The sequence below is a fragment of the Mustela lutreola genome, chromosome X (assembly GCF_030435805.1).
Source record: "Mustela lutreola isolate mMusLut2 chromosome X, mMusLut2.pri, whole genome shotgun sequence".
Taxonomy (NCBI): domain Eukaryota; kingdom Metazoa; phylum Chordata; class Mammalia; order Carnivora; family Mustelidae; genus Mustela; species Mustela lutreola.
The window spans coordinates 60,731,279-60,749,055 of NC_081308.1; the positions used below are offsets into that span (position 1 = coordinate 60,731,279).

The 17,777-nt window shown below is 37.8% G+C and overlaps 1 protein-coding gene across 9 annotated transcripts in view; it reads right to left on the reverse strand.

Moving 5' to 3' along the window:
• OPHN1 (oligophrenin 1) overlaps positions 1–17,777 on the reverse strand; it is a 593,829-nt gene that overhangs the window by 79,278 nt on the left and 496,774 nt on the right. For all 9 annotated transcript variants that reach the window (XR_009350083.1, XM_059158456.1, XM_059158455.1 and 6 more), the window contains exon 20: positions 12,477–12,624. Coding sequence is in view for 8 of the 9 variants with exons in the window: in XM_059158456.1 (XP_059014439.1) it covers positions 12,477–12,624 (148 nt within the window). In the remaining variant the exon portion in view is untranslated. The remainder of the gene's footprint in view (positions 1–12,476; positions 12,625–17,777) is intronic.

Here is a 17,777-nt window from a genome sequence, read left to right on the forward strand (position 1 = left end):
ATGGTATAATAAACTGGTCCAGTTTCATTCTTCTGCATGTGGCTGTCCAATTTTCCCAACACCATTGGTTTTCCATTGAATAGTCCCTCCTGCTTTGTTGAAGATCAGTTGATCATAGAGGTGAGGGTCCATTTCTGGGTTCTCTATTCTGTTCCATTGACCTATATGTCTGTTTTTGTGCCCAGACCATACTGTCCTGCTGATTACAGCTTTGTAATACAGCTTGAAGTCTGGAATTGTGATGCCACAAGCTTTGGTTTTCTTTTTAAACATTCCTTTGGCTATCTGGGATGTTTCCTGGTTTCATACAAATTTTAGGATTGTTTGTTTCAGCTCTGTGAAAAATGCTGATGGCATTTTGATAGGGACTCTATTGAATGTATAGACTTTTTTGGGGTAGCATAGTTGTTTTAACAATATTTGTTCCTCCAGTTCATGAGCATGGATGATTTTTCCATTTCTTTGTGTGTTCTTCAATTTCTTTCATAAGTTTTCTATAGTTTTCAGAATAAAGACACTTTACTTCTTTGGTTAGGTTTATTTCCAGGTATCTTATAGTATTTGGTGCATTTATAAATGGGATCGATTCCTCTATTTCTCTTTCTGCTGTGTCATTGTTAGTGTATAGATATGGAACTGACTAGTGTACACTGATTTTATATCTTGTGACTTGGGGAAAATAGGCTTTAAAAAAAAAGACTGTAGCAAGAAACAAACAAGGACAGTGTATAATAATAAAGGGGAAAATCCAACAAGAAGTTATAACATTTGTAAATATTTATGCACCTAACATGGGAGTAACTAAGTATATAAGACATTTAAAAGCAAAAAAAGGAACAAATTGATAGTAACACAATAATAGTAGGGGACATTCACATTACAGACAGACAATCCAATCAGAAAACCAACAAGGAAATAATGGCTTTGAAGGAGACACTGGACCAGATGGATTGAGCAGATATATTCAGAACACCATCCTTAAACAGCAGAATACACATTCTTTTCAAGGGCACATGGAACATTCTCCAGAATGGGACACAAATTATGCCACAAGAAAAGTCTCAACAAATTAAAAAATATTAAAGTAATAACATGCATATTTTCTGACTACCACACTATGAAACCACAAATCAACGAAAAGAAAAAAATCTGTTAAGAACATAAACACATGGAGACTAAATAACATCCTACTAAAGAATGAATGGGTCAACTAATAGATCAAAGAAGAAATATAAAATTACATGGCAACAAATGAAAAAGAAAACATAGCAGTCCAAAAATCAATGGGATACAGCAAAGGGAATGCTAAGAGGGAAGTTTATAGCAATATATGCCAAACTCTAGGAGCAAGAAAATTTTCAAATAAACAACCTAACTTTATACATAAAGAAGTGAGAAAAAGAAGAATAAACAAAACTAAAACCTAAGGGGAAGGAAGGAAATAGTAAATATTTGAGTAGAAAAGAAAAGATACAGAAGCTTAAACACAAACACACACACACACACACACACACACGCACACACACACACACACACACGTAGAACTAATCAGTGAAACCAGGACTTGTGTCTTTGAAAAGATAAGCAAAATTGATAAAACTTTAGCCATACTCACCAGAAAAACAAAGAGAAATTACTCAAATAAAATCACAAATGAGAGGGGAGAAATAGGAACCAACACCACAGAAATACAAGCAAATGTAAGAAAATATTATGAGACACTATATGCCAACAAACTGGACAACCTAGAAAAAACAGGTAAATTCCTAGAAACATATAACCTACCAAAACTGGAGCAGGAAGAAAGAGAAAACTTGAATAGACCAATAACCAGCAAAGAAAGTGAATTCAATTATCAAAAAACTCCCCAAAACCAGAAGTCCAGGACAAGACAGCTTCATAGGCAAATTCTACCAGACATTTAAAGAAGATTTGATACCTATTCTTCTCCAGATATTACAAAAATAGAAAAGGAAGAACTTCCAAATTCATTCTATGAGACCAGCATTACCCTGATACCAAGACCAGATAAAGACAGCACAAAAAAAAAGAATCAAAATCTGACATTTCTATTGAATATAGATGCAAAAAAAATCAACTAAATACTAGAAAACTGAATACAACAATACTTCAAAACATTCATTCACCACGATACAGGGGAATTTATTCCAAGGATGCAAGAGTGATTAAATATAAGCAAATTAATCAATGTCATACATCACATCAATAGAGGAAAGGACAAAAACCATATGATCATTTCAATAGATCCAAAAAAGACATTTGACAAGCACCAATCCATTCATGAAAAACAAAATAAAACAAAATAAAATCTCAACAAAGTAGGTCTTAAGGGAACATGCCTCAACATAAAGGTCTTACATGAAAAACTCACAGTGAACACCATACTCAGTGGGGAAAACCTAAGAGCTCTCCCCCTAAGATCATGAACAAGACAAGGATATCCATTCTCACTGCTTTTTTAAAAAAAAATTTATTTTAAAAAAATTTTATTGAGATAAAATGTCCATGCAAGAAAATGTATCTATTTTAATTTTTAATTTTTTTATTTTTCTTTCTTTCTTTCTTTCTTTAACTTTTTATTTTTTATAAACATATATTTTTATCCCCAGGGGTACAGGTCTGTGAATCACCAGGTTTACATACTTCACAGCACTCATCAAAGAACATACTCACCCCAATGTCCATAACCCCACCCCCCTTCTCCCAACGCCCCTCCCCCCAGCAACCCTCAGTTTGTTTTGTAAGATTAAGAGTCACTTATGGTTTGTCTCCCTCCCAATCCCATCTTGTTTCATTGATTCTTCTCCTACCCACTTAAGTCCCCATGTTGCATCACCACTTCCTCATATCAGGGAGATCATATGATAGTGGCCTTTCTCTGTTGGACTTATTTCGCAGGCAATATACGCTCTAGTTCCATCCATGTTGTCGCAAATGGCAAGATTTCATTTCTTTTGATGGCTGCATAGTATTCCATTGTGTATATATACCACATCTTCTTGATCCATTCATCTGTTGATGGACATCTAGGTTCTTTCCATAGTTTGGCTATTGTGGACATTGCTGCTATAAACATTCGGGTGCACGTGCCCCTTTGGATCACTACATTTGTATCTTTAGGGTAAATACCCAATAGTGCAATTGCTGGGTCATAGGGTAGTTTTATTTTCAACATTTTGAGGAACTTCCATTGTGTTTTCCAGAGTGGTTGCACCAGCTTGCATTCCCACCAACAGTGTAGGAGGGTTCCCCTTTCTCCGCATCCTCGCCAGCATCTGTCATTTCCTGACTTGTTGATTTTAGCCATTCTGACTGGTGTGAGGTGATATCTCATTGTGGTTTTGATTTGTATTTCCCTGATGCCGAGTGATATGGAGCACATTTTCATGTGTCTGTTGGCCATCTGGATGTCTTCTTTGCAGAAATGTCTGCAAATGTCCTCTGCCCATTTCTTGATTGGATTCTTTGTTCTTTGGGTGTTGAGTTTGCTAAGTTCTTTATAGATTCTGGACACTAGTCCTTTATCTGATATGTCGTTTGCAAATATCTTCTCCCATTCTGTCAGTTGTCTTTTGGTTTTGTTAACTGTTTCCTTTGCTGTGCAAAAGCTTTTGATCTTGATGAAATCCCAATAGTTCATTTTTGCCCTTGCTTCCCTTGCCTTTGGCGATGTTCCTAGGAAGATGTTGCTGCAGCAGAGGTCGAAGAGGTTGCTGCCTGTGTTCTCCTCAAGGATTTTGATGGATTCCTTTCGCACATTGAGGTCTTTCATCCATTTTGAGTCTATTTTCGTGTGTGGCGTAAGGAAATGTTCCAATTTCATTTTTCTGCATGTGGCTGTCCAATTTTCCCAGCACCATTTATTGAAGAGGCTGTCTTTTTTCCATTGGACATTCTTTCCTGCTTTGTCGAAGATTAGTTGACCATAGAGTTGAGGGTCCATTTCTGGGCTCTCTATTCTGTTCCATTGATCTAAGTGTCTGTTTTTGTCTCAGTACCATGCTATCTTGATGATGACAGTTTTTAATAGAGCTTGAAGTCCGGAATTGTGATGCCACCAACTTTGGCTTTCTTTTTCAATATCCCTTTGGCTATTCGAGGTCTTTTCTGGTTCCATATAAATTTTAGCATTATTTGTTCCATTTCTTTGAAAAAGATGGATGGTACTTTGATAGGAATTGCATTAAATGTGTAGATTGCTTTAGGTAGCATAGACATTTTCACAATATTTATTCTTCCAATCCAGGAGCATGGAACATTTGTCCATTTCTTTGTGTCTTCCTCGATTTCTTTCATGAGTACTTTATAGTTTTCTGAGTATATATTCTGTGCCCCGTTGGTTAGGTTTATTCCTAAGTATCTTATGGTTTTGGGTGCAATTGTAAATGGGATTGACTCCTTAATTTCTCTTTCATCTGTCTTGTTGTTGGTGTAGAAAAATGCAACTGATTTATGTGCATTGACTTTATATCCTGACACTTTACTGAATTCCTGTATAAGTTCTAGCAGTTTGGGAGTGGAGTCTTTTGGGTTTTTCACATATAGTATCATATCATCTACAAAGAGTGATAATTTGACTTCTTCTTTGCCGATTTGGAAGCCTTAAATTTCCTTTTGTTGTCTGATTGCTGAGGCTAGGAATTCTAGTACTATGTTGAATAGCAGTGGTGATAATGGACATCCCTGCCGTGTTCCTGACCTTAGCGGAAAAGCTTTCAGTTTTTCTCCATTGAGAATGATATTTGAGATGGGTTTTTCATAGATGGCTTTGATGATATTGAGGTATGTGCCCTCTATCCCTACACTTTGAAGAGTTTTGATCAGGAAGGGATGCTGTACTTTGTCAAATGCTTTTTCAGCATCTATTGAGAGTATCATATGGTTCTTGTTCTTTCTTTTATTGATGTGTTGTATCACATTGACTGATATGTGGATGTTGAACCAACCTTGCAGCCCTGGAATAAATCCCACTTGGTCGTGGTGAATAATCCTTTTAATGTACTGTTGAATCCTATTGGCCAGTATTTTGGTGAGAATTTTCGCATCTGTGTTCATCAAGGATATTGGTCTATAGCTCTCTTTTTTGATGGGATCCTTGTCTGGTTTGGGGATCAAGGTGATGCTGGCCTCATAAAATGAGTTTGGAAGTTTTCCTTCCATTTCTATTTTTTGAAACGGTTTAAGGAGAATAGGCATTAGTTCTTCTTTAAATGTTTGGTAGAATTCCCCCGGGAAGCCATCTGGCCCTGGGCTTTTGTTTGTTTGGAGATTTTTAATAACTGTGTCAATCTCCTTACTGGTTATGGGTCTGTTCAGGCTTTCTATTTCCTGGTTCGGTTGTGGTAGTTTATATGTTTCTAAGAATGCATCCATTTCTTCCAGATTGTCAAATTTGTTGGCGTAGAGTTGCTCATAGTATGTTCTTATAATAGTTTGTATTTCTTTGGTGTTAGTTGTGATCTCTCCTCTTTCATTCATGATTTTATTTATTTGGGTCCTTTCTCTTTTCTTTTTGATAAGTATTCCCAGGGGCTTATCAATTTTATTAATTCTTTCAAAGAACCAGCTCCTAGTTTCGTTAATTTGCTCTATGGTTTTTTTTTTTGGTTTCTATTTCATTGATTTCTGCTCTGATCTTTATGATTTCTCTTCTCCTGCTGGACTTAGGGTTTCTTTCTTGTTCTTTCTCCAGCTCCTTTAGGTGTAGAGTTAGGTTGTGTACCTGAGACCTTTCTTATTTCTTGAGAAAGGCTTGTACTGCTATATATTTTCCTCTCAGGACTGCCTTTGTTGTGTCCCACAGATTTTGAACTGTTGTATTTTCATTATCATTTGTTTCCATGATTTTTTTCCATTCTTCTTTAATTTCCCGGTTGACCCATTCATTGTTTAGAAGGATGCTCTTTAGTCTCCATGTATTTGGGTTCTTTCCAAACTTCCTCTTGTGGTTGAGTTCTAGCTGAAAATATACAGGGAATGATCCCAATCTTTTTATACCGGTTGAGTCCTGATTTAGGACCCAGGATGTGATCTATTCTGGAGAATGTTCCATGTGCACTAGAGAAGAATGTGTATTATGTTGCTTTGGGACGAAATGTTCCGAATATATCTGTGATGTCCATCTGGTCCAGTGTGTCGTTTAAGGCTTTTATTTCCTTGCTGATGTTTTGCTTGGATGATCTGTCCATTTCAGTGAGGGGAGTTTAAAGTCCCCTACTATTATTGTATTATTGTTGATGTGTTTCTTTGTTATTAATTGGTTTATATAGTTTATATAGTTGGCTGCTCCCACGTAGGGGGCCTAGATATTTAAAATTGTTAGATCTTCTTGTTGGACAGACCCTTTGAGTATGATATAGTGTCCTTCCTCATCTCTTATTATAGTCTTTGGTGTAAAATCTAACTGATCTGATATAAGGGTTGCCACTCCTGCTTTCTTCTGATGTCCATTAGCATGGTAAATTCTTTTCCACCCCCTCACTTTAAATCTGGAGGTGTCTTCGGGCTTAAAATGAGTTTCTTGGAGGCAACATATAGATGGGTTTTGTTTTTTTATCCATTCTGAAACCCTTTGTCTTTTGATTGGGGCATTAGCCCATTAACATTCAGGGTAACTATTGAGAGATATGAATTTAGGGCCATTGTATTGCCTATAAGGTGACTGTTACTGTATATGGTCTCTGTTCCTTACTGATCTAGCACTTGTAGGCTCTCTCTTTGCTTAGAGGACCCCTTTCAATATTTCCTGTAGAGCTGGTTTGGTGTTTGCAAATTTTTTCAGTTTTTGTTTGTCCTGGAAGCTTTTAATCTCTCCTTCTATTTTCAATGATAGCCTACTGAATATAGTATTCTTGGCTGCATGTTTTTCTCGTTTAGTGCTCTGAAAATATCATGACAGCTCTTTCTGGCCTGCCAGGTCTCTGTGGATAAGTCAGCTGCCAATCTAATATTTTTACCATTGTATGTTACAGACTTCTTTTCCTAGGCTGCTTTCAGGATTTTCTCTTTGTCACTGAGACTTGTCAATTTTACTATTAGGTGATGTGGTGTGGGCCTATTCTTACTGATTTTGGGGGGTGTTCTCTGAACCTCCTGAATTTTGATGCTTGTTCCCTTTGCCATATTGGGGAAATTCTCCCCAATAATTCTCTCCAGTATACCTTCTGCTCCCCTCTCTCTTTCTTCTTCTTCTGGAATCCCAATTATTCTAATGTTGTTTCGTCTTATGGTGTCACTTATCTCTCAAATTCTCCCCTCGTGGTCCAGTAGCTGTTTGTCCCTCTTTTGCTCATCTTCTTTATTCTCTGTCATTTGGTCTTCTATATCACTAATTCTTTCTTCTGCCTCATTTATCCTAGCAGTGAGAGCCTCCATTTTTGATTGCACCTCATTAATAGCTTTTTTGATTTCAACTTGGTTGGATTTTAGTTCTTTTATTTCTCCAGAAAGGGCTTTTATATCTCCCGAGAGGGTTTCTCTAATATCTTCCATGCCTTTTTCGAGCCCGGCTAGAACCTTGGGAATTGTCATTCTGAACTCTAGATCTGACATATTACCAATGTCTGTATTGATTAGGTCCCTAGCCTTCGGTACTGCCTCTTGTCCTTTTTTTGTGGTGAATTTTTCCGCCTTGTCATTTTGTCCAGATAAGAGTATATGAAGGAGCAAGTAAAATACTAAAAGGGTGGCAACAACCCCAGGAAAATATGCTTTAACCAAATCAGAAGAGATCCCAAATCGTGAGGGGGGAGAAAGAGGATAAAGCGGTTCCGAAAGAAAGAAAGGGACAAAAAAAGGAAAAAAAGAAAAGAAAAGAAAAGAATTAAAAAAAAAGAAAACGAATAAAGAAAAATATAAAGACAAATATATATATATATATATCAGATAAACTAGTTAAAAAATGCTAAAAAAGAAAAGGGTACAAGTTAAAAAAAAATTTTTAGCAGAAGAACCGAAAAAAAAAAATGAAAAAGAAAAAAATTAAATTAACGGCAAGACTAAAAAGATCAAGGGAGAAAGCCATGAGTTCTGTGCTTTGCTTTCTCCTCCTCTGGAATTCTGCTGCTCTCCTTGGTATTGAAACCGTACTCCTTGGTAGGTGAACTTGGTCTTGGCTGGGTTTCTTGTTGATCTTCTCGGGGAGGGGCCTGGTGTAGTGATTCTCAAGTGTCTTGCCCTAGGTGGAATTGCACCGCCCTTACCATGGGCTGAGTAATCCGCTCAGCTTTGCTTTCAGGAGCTTTTGTTCCTTGAGCGTTTTCCGTAGAGTTCTGGAGGATGGGAATACAAATGGTGGCCTCCTGGTCTCCAGCCCAGAGGAGCCGAGAGCCCGGGGCCCCACTCCTCAGTGCGCCCTCAGAGAACAGCGCCCAGTAACTCCCATATGCCTGACCTCTGGCCGCGCTCTGAGCTCACTGAGCCTGCAACCGGTTCAAGGTAAGCCCGAGGTGTGAGCTTACTGTCAGCTCTGTCTCTGTAGCCAGCTTTCCCGTTCCAATACCTGTAAGCTCTGCGACACTCAGACACCCCCGAACCTTCTGTGACCCTGCGGGACCTGAGGCCACGCTGACCCCGCGTGGGCTTCGCCCTGGTTTAGCCTCTGGAGCAATGTCCCTCAGCGGAACAGACTTTTAAAAGTCCTGTTTTTGTGCTCCGTTGCTCTGCCACTTGCCCGGAGCCGGCCCCTCCCCCGGGGTCTATCTTCCCGTCACTTTGGATTCACTTCTCCGGCAGTCCTACCTTTCAGAAAGTGGTTGTTTTTCTGATTCCAGACTTGCTGTTCTTCTCTTCGATCTGCCAATGGATTTTCAGGTGTTTGCAATCTTTAGACAAGCTATCTAGCTGATCTGCTAGCTGAAGTAGTCTCAGCCTGCTACTTCTCCGCCATCTTGACTCCTCCTCCTATTTATTTATTTTTTAAAGATTTTATTTATTTATTTATTTGACAGAGAGAGAGAGATCACAAGTAGGCAGAGAGGCAGGCAGAGAGAGAAGGAAGCAGGCTCCCTGCTGAGCAGAGAGCCCGATGCGGGACTGAGCCGAAGGCAGCGGCTTAACCCACTGAGCCACCCAGGCGCCCAATTTTTTTATTTTTTAAATTACTTTTCACTGTACTAGAATTCATTGTTTATGCAACACACTGAGTGCTCCATGCAATATGTGCCCTCCACAATACCTACCACCAGGCTGGCCTAACTTCCCACCGCTCCCTCTCAAAACTCTTAGATTGTTTTTCAGAGTACATAGTCTCTCATGGTTCATCTCCCCCTCCAATTTCCTTCAACTCCCTTCTCTCCAACTCCCCATGTCCTCTGTGTTATTTCTTATGCTCCAGAAATAAGTGAAACCATATGATAATTGACTCTCTCTGCTTGACTTATTTCATTCAGCATAATTTCTTCCAGTCCCTCAATACTTTTTTAAAAAAGACTTTATTTATTATTTATTTGACAGAGAGAGGGAACACAGGCAGGGGAAGAGGGAGAGAGGGAAAACAGGCAGGGGGAGAGGGAAAAGCAGGCTCCCCACTAAGCAGGGAGTCTGATGTGGGTCTCAATCCCAGGACCCTGGGATCATGACCTGAGCTAAAGGCAGATGCTTAATGATGGAGCCACCCAGGGTCCCCCATTTTCACCAAGTCCTAGCTACAACATTCAGACAAGAAAAAGAAATAAAAGGCGAGGAAGAAGTAAAATTTCACTATTTGCAGATGCCATGCTAGTATATATAGAAAAAACTGAAGACTACCAAAAAACTAGTAGTACTGATAAATAAATTCATAAAGTTGCAGGATACAAAATCAATGTTCAGAAAAGTCAATGCATTTCTATGTACTAATAATAATGCAGCAAAAAGAGAAATTTAAAAAACAATTCTTTTTAAAATTGCACCAAAAATAATAAAGTATCCAAGAATAAACATTGTGAAAGAGAAGAAAGACCTGTACACTGAAAACTACATAACATTAAAGAAATTAAAGATGACACAAAGAAATGGAAAGACATTCCATACTCATGGACTGGAAGAACAAGTATTGTTAAAATGTCTACACAACCCAAAGCCATCTAGAGATTTAATGAAATCTCTACCAAAATACCAGTAGTATTTCTCACAGAACTGGAGAAAATAATCCTAAAATTTATACAGAACCACAAAAGACCCCAAATAGCCAAAGCAATCTTGAAAAAGAAAAACAAAACTGGCAGCAGCACAATTCCAGACTTCAAGTTATGCTACAAAGCTCTAGTAGTCAAAAGAGTATGTTACTGGCACAAAAATAAGTAAATAGATCAATGGAATAGAATGGAAAACCCGGGAATAAATGCACAATCGTATGATCAGTTAATCTCCAAAAAAGGAGGACAGAATATACAATGGGGAGAAGATAGTCTTTTCAACAAATGTTGCCTCTAAAACAGCGCAGTTATATGCAAAAGAATGAAAATGGACCAATTTCTTACACCATATGAAAAAAAAACCTCAAAATGGATTAAAAATCTAAATGTGAGAGCTGAAACCCTAAAAATCTTAGAAAAGAACATAAGCAATAATTTCTCTGACATCATTTTTTCTAGGTATGTCTCCTGCGGCAAGGGAAATAAAAGCAAAAATAAACTATTGGGACTACCTCAAAACAAAAGCTCCTGCACAGTGAAGGAAACAATCAACAAAACTAAAAGGCAACCTGCTGAATGGGAGAAGATATTTGCAAATGACATTTCTGATTAAGGGTTAGTATCCAAAATATATAAGCAACTTACACAACTCAACACCTAAAAAACAAATAATCAAATTTAAAATGAGCAGAAGAAATGAACAGACATTTCTCCAAAGAAAACATACAGATGGCCAACAGACATGAAAAGATGCTCAACATCACTCATCATCAGGGAAACGTAAATCAAAATTACAATGAGGTATCACCTCAAACCTGTCAAAAGGGTGAAAATTAAAAATATAAGAAACAGCAAGTATTGGTGAGGATGGTCAGAAAAAGGAAATCTGTGCACTATTGGTGGGTGTGCAAACTTGTACAGCCACTGTGGGAAACAGTATGGTGTTTCCTCAAAGAATTAAAAGTAGAACTACCCTATGATCCAGCAATTATACTACTGGGTATTTACCCAAAGAATACAAAAACAATAATTCAAAGGCATACATGCACCCTTATGTTTATAGCAGCATTATTACAAGAGTAAAATTGTGGAACCAGCCCAAGTGTCCCTCAACAGATGCATGGATAAAGAAGTGTTCCTTGATAGATGAATGGATAAAGAAAATATGGTATATATGTGGAATATATATAACGCAATATTACTTATCCATAAAAAAGAATGAAATCTTATCATTTGCAATGATGTGTTTTGAGCTAGAAAGTATTATGCTAAATGAAATAAGTTACTCAGAGAAAGACAAATACCATATGATTTCACTCATATGTGGAATTTAAGAAACAAAACAATCCAGCAAAGGGGAAGAGAGAGAGAGAGAGAGAAACAAAGAAACAAACAAAAAGAACAAGTAACAGACTTTTAACTATAGGGAGTAAACTAATGGTTACCAGAGGGGAGGTGGGTGTAGGAATGGATAAAATAGGTGATGGGGATTAAGGAGTACATTTGTTGTGATGAACACCAGGTGTTGTATGTAAGTTTTGAACCACTATATTGTATACCTAAAACTAATATAGCACTTTATATTAACTATTTTGGAATAAAAAGCTTAATAAATAAAAGAATACTTTATTGCTTAAAAATGCTAAACATCATCTGAGATTCCAGCAAGTCATAATATTTATGCTGGAGAAAGCTCTGGCCTTATTTTTGATGGCTGCTAACTGATCTGGGTGATGGTTTGGTTAGCTGTAGCAATTTTTTAAAATTAGACAATAATGAAGTCTGCTGAAATGATTGACTTTTCTTTTTACATGCCATTTCTCTTTAACATGTAATAGTGTTTGATGGCATTTTACCCACAGTAGAACTTTCAAAATTGGAGTTGATACTCTCAAACCCTGCCACTTCTTTATCAACTAAGCTTATTTAATATTCAAAATCCTTTGTTGTCATTTCAACAGTCTTTACAGCATCTTCATCAGTAGATTCCATCTCAAGAAACCACTGTCTTTGCCCATCCATAAGAAGCAAATCCTCATCGGGGCGCCTGGGTGGCTCAGTGGGTTAGGCCGCTGCCTTCGGCTCAGGTCATGATCTCAGGGTCCTGGGATCGAGTCCCGCATCGGGCTCTCTGCTCGGCGGGGAGCCTGTTTCCTCCTCCTCTCTCTCTCTGCCTGCCTTTCTGCCTACTTGTGATCTCTCTCTGTCAAATAAATAAATAAAATCTTTAAAAAAAAAAAAAGAAGCAAATCCTCATCTGTTGAAGTTTTCTCATGAGATCGCAGCAATCCAGTCACTTCTAATGCTATTAAGAAGCTAAGGATATACCTCAGTACTGACCTTCACGTTCATCCAGGGAAGAAGTATAAAAAATTGCTCTTTCTCGCAGCAAGCGTTTTGAAATTGTGATTGGTTTGTGCCTTCTTGCTGTCACTCGAGGTGGAGGCACTGGGGGTGTACAACTTTCTTCAGGTGGACCTGAATAGATCTGTAAAAGAATATTTTGAGGAAACAATGAGAAAGTCCAAGTTTTGTCTCCCTAATTCTAACTACCCATTGATGCCTACCAACATTACACCTAGAGTTTGCGATAGCAATTCTAATATGACTAAAGGAATTGGGATTTTTAAAATCATTCCAGCTACAAACAAGTGTTTAGAAGTCTGCCATCATGTTTAAGACACAGTACCCGGCCCTTCACATTGTGGAGGAAAGAATGCAAACAAAAACTGCACAGTCAATCCTGGATTTTCACTTACTCCCTGGAAAACCTTAGGCAAGTCACCTCCTATCTCTGAGTTTTAGATTCCTCATCTGTAACATCGGGAGATCACCACTACCTCACACGGTGTGATAAGAATCAAGTGAAAAGGGTAGTCAAGGTACATTGTATGGGTAGGGGTTGGTTGTGGAGGGTTACTAAAATTCACCCAATATTTCTAAAAGGATACCAAAAAAATTGGTTAACTTGTTTGCTTCAAGATAGGAATAATAAGTGGCTGAGGAAAGGATGGCGGTAACTTATTTCTGTGCAGGGTCCATGCCCAGCACAGAGCTCAACATGGGGCTTCAACTCATGACCCTGAGATCAAGACCCAAACCGAAATCAAGAATCAGATGCCTAACCGACTGAGCCAGCCAGGCACCCCCAAATGATTACAATTTTTATATAGTGTCATATGTATTTGAAAACCTTTCTTGGCTCTGGGAGAACTGAGCTTTTGGCCAGAGTGCACACACTCTGGGAGGACACACACATGGTGAGGGAGGAAGGTGACAAATGAAATCAACCCAAATGATTAGTGCAAAAAGAAATGCCAGAGACCAATATTGTATCAGGCTGCAATGTCACAGAAATTACAGGATTGGGAACACAAGGAAACCCTGTGTAAAAGCTGATCAATGATAGAAAACATTGCAAGCACAATCACAAGGCAATACACGTCTCAATGTCTCATGGCATAGGAAAGAGAGAATATGACATAGTAGCAAGCAAATAAACTTTGAGGCAATACAGTTTCAACACTAATAGTAGTAATATTCTGAATAATTACCATTTTGTGAGCATATGTTTATGCACTATAGGAATTGTTAAGAATATCTCTTGCTGGGGTGCCTGGGTGGCTCAGTGGGTTAAAGCCTCTGCCTTCAGCTCAGGTCATGGTCCCAGGGTTCTGGGATTGAGCCCCACATTGGGCTCTCTGCTCAGTGGGGTGCCTGCTTCCCTCGCCCCCCTCTCTGCCTGCCTCCCTTCTTACTAATGATCTCTTTGTGTCAAATAAATAAAAATCTTTTTTTAAAAAAAGAATATCTCTTGCTATTTATCAAACACACCACGGACTTTGTACTGAGTGTTTCATCTACCTGGAGTGCTCTTCCTCCAGATATTCATATAGCTTGCTCTCTTAATTTCAGTAGGTTATGATCAAATATACTCCGTTCAGTGAGCCCATACCTCCTGTATGCAATGCGTCCTACCCCCCCCTTTTTTCTCCTTAGCATTTTTTATTACTTCCCAACAAAATATATTGTAATTATTCATTTTTTTGTTTTTGTGTCTGCCACTCTAATCTATTGTAAGCCATAGGGAAGTACATTATCATATTCACTGTTATATCTCCAGCAACTAGAAGAATGACTGGAATTGCTGAGTCAAAAGAAAAACACATTTAAAATACTGATATAAAAGGCCAAACTGTCCTCTGAAAACACTATAATAGCTACTTCCACTTCTAGTCAAGGTAGGACTACAGGTATTAGGTTTACATCTTTTGCAACTAATAATTTAAAAACTAGAAAAAATACACATGACAATGGGCTTTAAGACATTGGAAATCTGATAATGAAAGACGGTGATCCATGAGAGACAGGAAAAAGAAATGAGGTGAGTCTCATGATATTTCCAGCTTACAGCATGGAGAAAGTCTATAAGCCATAATTTATGGAGGAAAGCTCAGAGGGAGCCCATCAGTCAGCTTAAGTTGAAGACACAAGTTGCAAGTATGGAGAGGGCAAGAAAGAGAATTTTTCAGGGTAAAATATCAGAGAGAAGGTAGCTGCACAAAGAGCTCTGGAGAGCTGCAGAAGTTCTCTTTAAGACTTTAGCTGAGGTATGATTAATACTTATGTGTGAGGAAAGAACCACACAATTGAATTAGAGGGATTAATTACCTAAGATCACACAGTGCCTAAGAGAATTCCAGCTCTCACCAGCCACAGTGGAAAATCAAATAATTAAGTGCTATGGGTGGTGGGCACTGCAGATGTGCATCATGCAGGCATCTGGCTAGCTCCAGCAGCATGAAGGCTGAGTTGTGACTTGGGTGTCATTATTCTTTTGTCTTAAAGTGAGTGTTCATCAGCATAAAATTCCCTCTTAGAACTGCTTTTGCTGATCCCCTAAGTTTGATACACTGTTTTTCTACCGTCATTTATTTCAAAATATTTATTTCCCTTTTGATTTCTTCCTTGACCCAATCGTTATTCAAGAGTGTGTTGTTTAATTACCACATATTTGTGAATTTTCCTCCTGTTACTAATGCCTAGTATCATAAAATCCTGGTCAGAAAAGATACTTGGTATGATTTTAATCTTCATACATTTGCTAAGGCTTGTTTTGTGACCTAACCTATGATCTATGCTTTAGAAAGTTCCATGTGCACTTGAGGAGAATGTGTATTCAGTTGCTGTTGGATGCAGTGTTCTATAAATGTCTGTTAGGTTCATTTGGTCTGAGGTATAGTTCAAGTCCAATACTGCTTTATTGATTTCCTATCTGGATGATCTATATGCATTGATGAATGTGGGGTGTTTAAGTCCCCTACTATTATTTTTTGTTATCTATTTCTCCCTTCAGATCTGTTAGCATTTACTTAATATATTTTTGTGCTTTAATGCTGAGTGTATATATACTTAAAATTGATACATCTTCTTGAAAAATAGACTTATCATTATATAATGACCTTCTTTTTCTCTTGTTATAGTCTTTGGCTTAAAGTTTACCTTGTCTCATGAAAGTGTAGCTATCCCTGCTTTCTTTTTGTTTCCATTTGCATGGTATTATCTTTTTCCATCCCTTTATTTTGGGCCTCTGTGTGCCCTTAAAGCTGAAGTAAGTCTCTTTTAGGCAGCATATTATTGGGTCTTATTTTTAATACAATCAGCACTCTATGCCTTTTGATTGAAATTTTTAATATACTTACATTTACATAATTATTGATAGGTAAAGATTTACTAATTATATCTTTTTTATTATTTAGATTATGTTATGTTAGTCACCATACAGTACATCATTAGTTTTTGATGTAGTGTTCCGTGATTCATTGTTTATATATAACACCCAGTGTTCCATACAATACTGTGCCCTCCTTAATACCCATCACTGGGGGGCGCCTGGGTGGCTCAGTGGGTTAAGTTGCTGCCTTCGGCTCAGGTCATGATCTCAGGATCCTGGGATCGAGTCCCACATCGGGCTCTCTGCTCGGCGGGGAGCCTGCTTCTCTCTCTCTCTCTCTCTCTGCCTGCCTCTCTACCTACCTGTGATCTCTCTCTGTCAAATAAATAAATAAAATCTTAAAAAAAAAATACCCATCACTGGGCCAACCTATCCCCCACCCCATCTAAAACCCTCAGTTTGCTAATAACTGTTTTCTGGCTCTTTTGTAATTCTGCTGTTCCTTTCCTCTTCTCTTGCTGTCTTTGTTCTAGTGAACTGATCATTTTCTGTGCCGGTATGTTTTGATTCCTTTCTCTTTATCTTTTGTGTATCTACTTTTAGTTATTGTTTTGTGGTTACCATGAGGCTTTCCTAAACAAAAATATCAATATAAAAACCTCTTTTAAGCTGAGAACAACTTATCTTTGATCACACACAGAACCTCAACCATTTTACACCTCTTCACATATTTTGTTTTTGACGTCAAAATTTACCTCTTTTTTTTTTAAGATTTTATTTATTTATTTGACAGATAGAGATCACAAGTAGGCAGAGAGGTAGACAGAGAGAGAAGGGGAAGCAGGCTCCCCGCTGCATGAAGAGCCTGATGTGAGGCTCGATCCCAGGACCCTGAGATCAAGACCAAAGACAAAGGCAGATGCTTTAACCCACTGAGCCACCCAGGCACCCTGAAAATTTACCTCTTTTTATATTGTGTACCTATTAAAAATTATTGTACCTAAAGTTTTTTTTAACACTTTTGTACTTTAACATTTATACTAAAGTTACAAAGTTAACATACTACCATATTACAGTATTAGAGTATTCTGAATTTGAGAATATACTTATCTTTACCAGTAGATTTTTTATTTTCATATATTTTTATATAACTAATTAGTGTCCTTTCATTTCAGCATGAAGAATTCCTTTCAGTACTTCCTGTAAGGCAGGTCTAGAGTTTATGAACTACCACGGCTTTTGTTTGTTGGCAAAGTCTTTATCTGTCCTTCATTTCTGAAAGATGACTTTTCCAGGTAAAATATTCTTGGTTGAATTTTATTCCTTCCACATTTTGCATATGTCAACCAACTATTCCTAAGCCTGAAAGACATATGTGGGAAATCTTCAAATAGCCTTATAATGTTCCCTTATAGGTTTTACTTTCTCTCTTACTGCCTTGAAAATTCTTTTCATTTTTCATTTTACATGATATCTTGGAGAAGATTGTGTCAGGTTGAAATTTTTTTTTAATTTATTTTTTTTCAGCATACATCCCTAGGAGAGCCCCATGCACTATGAGTTTCCCCTTCCTTTAGGATTTGTTTCTTCTACCTTCAAAGGGTATACTGTTATTCCTTTCTCAGAACATGGTTAGATGATTGTCTTTTCATGGATAATCAAGAAGTTGATAGGGAATTGAGTAGAGCAGAATGGGTTTCTTTTCATGTGCCTTTCTTAACTCCCTTTGTCTCTAAAAGTTATCCCCTCATTAAAACTGGGCTGCCAAAAGTGAGTCCAGAGACCATAGGCCCATCATCTCTCCCTTCTCCTCTCATAAGAGAAACTATGAGGATTTTCCCAGGATTTCCTTCTGAGGGTCAGTAGTTAATCTGTAGTTTATAGTTCTATTTTTGAAGAGCTAATGATATCTGTTAGTTAAATGAGTACTTACTAAATTCTTATTGTATATACCTATAAACAAAACA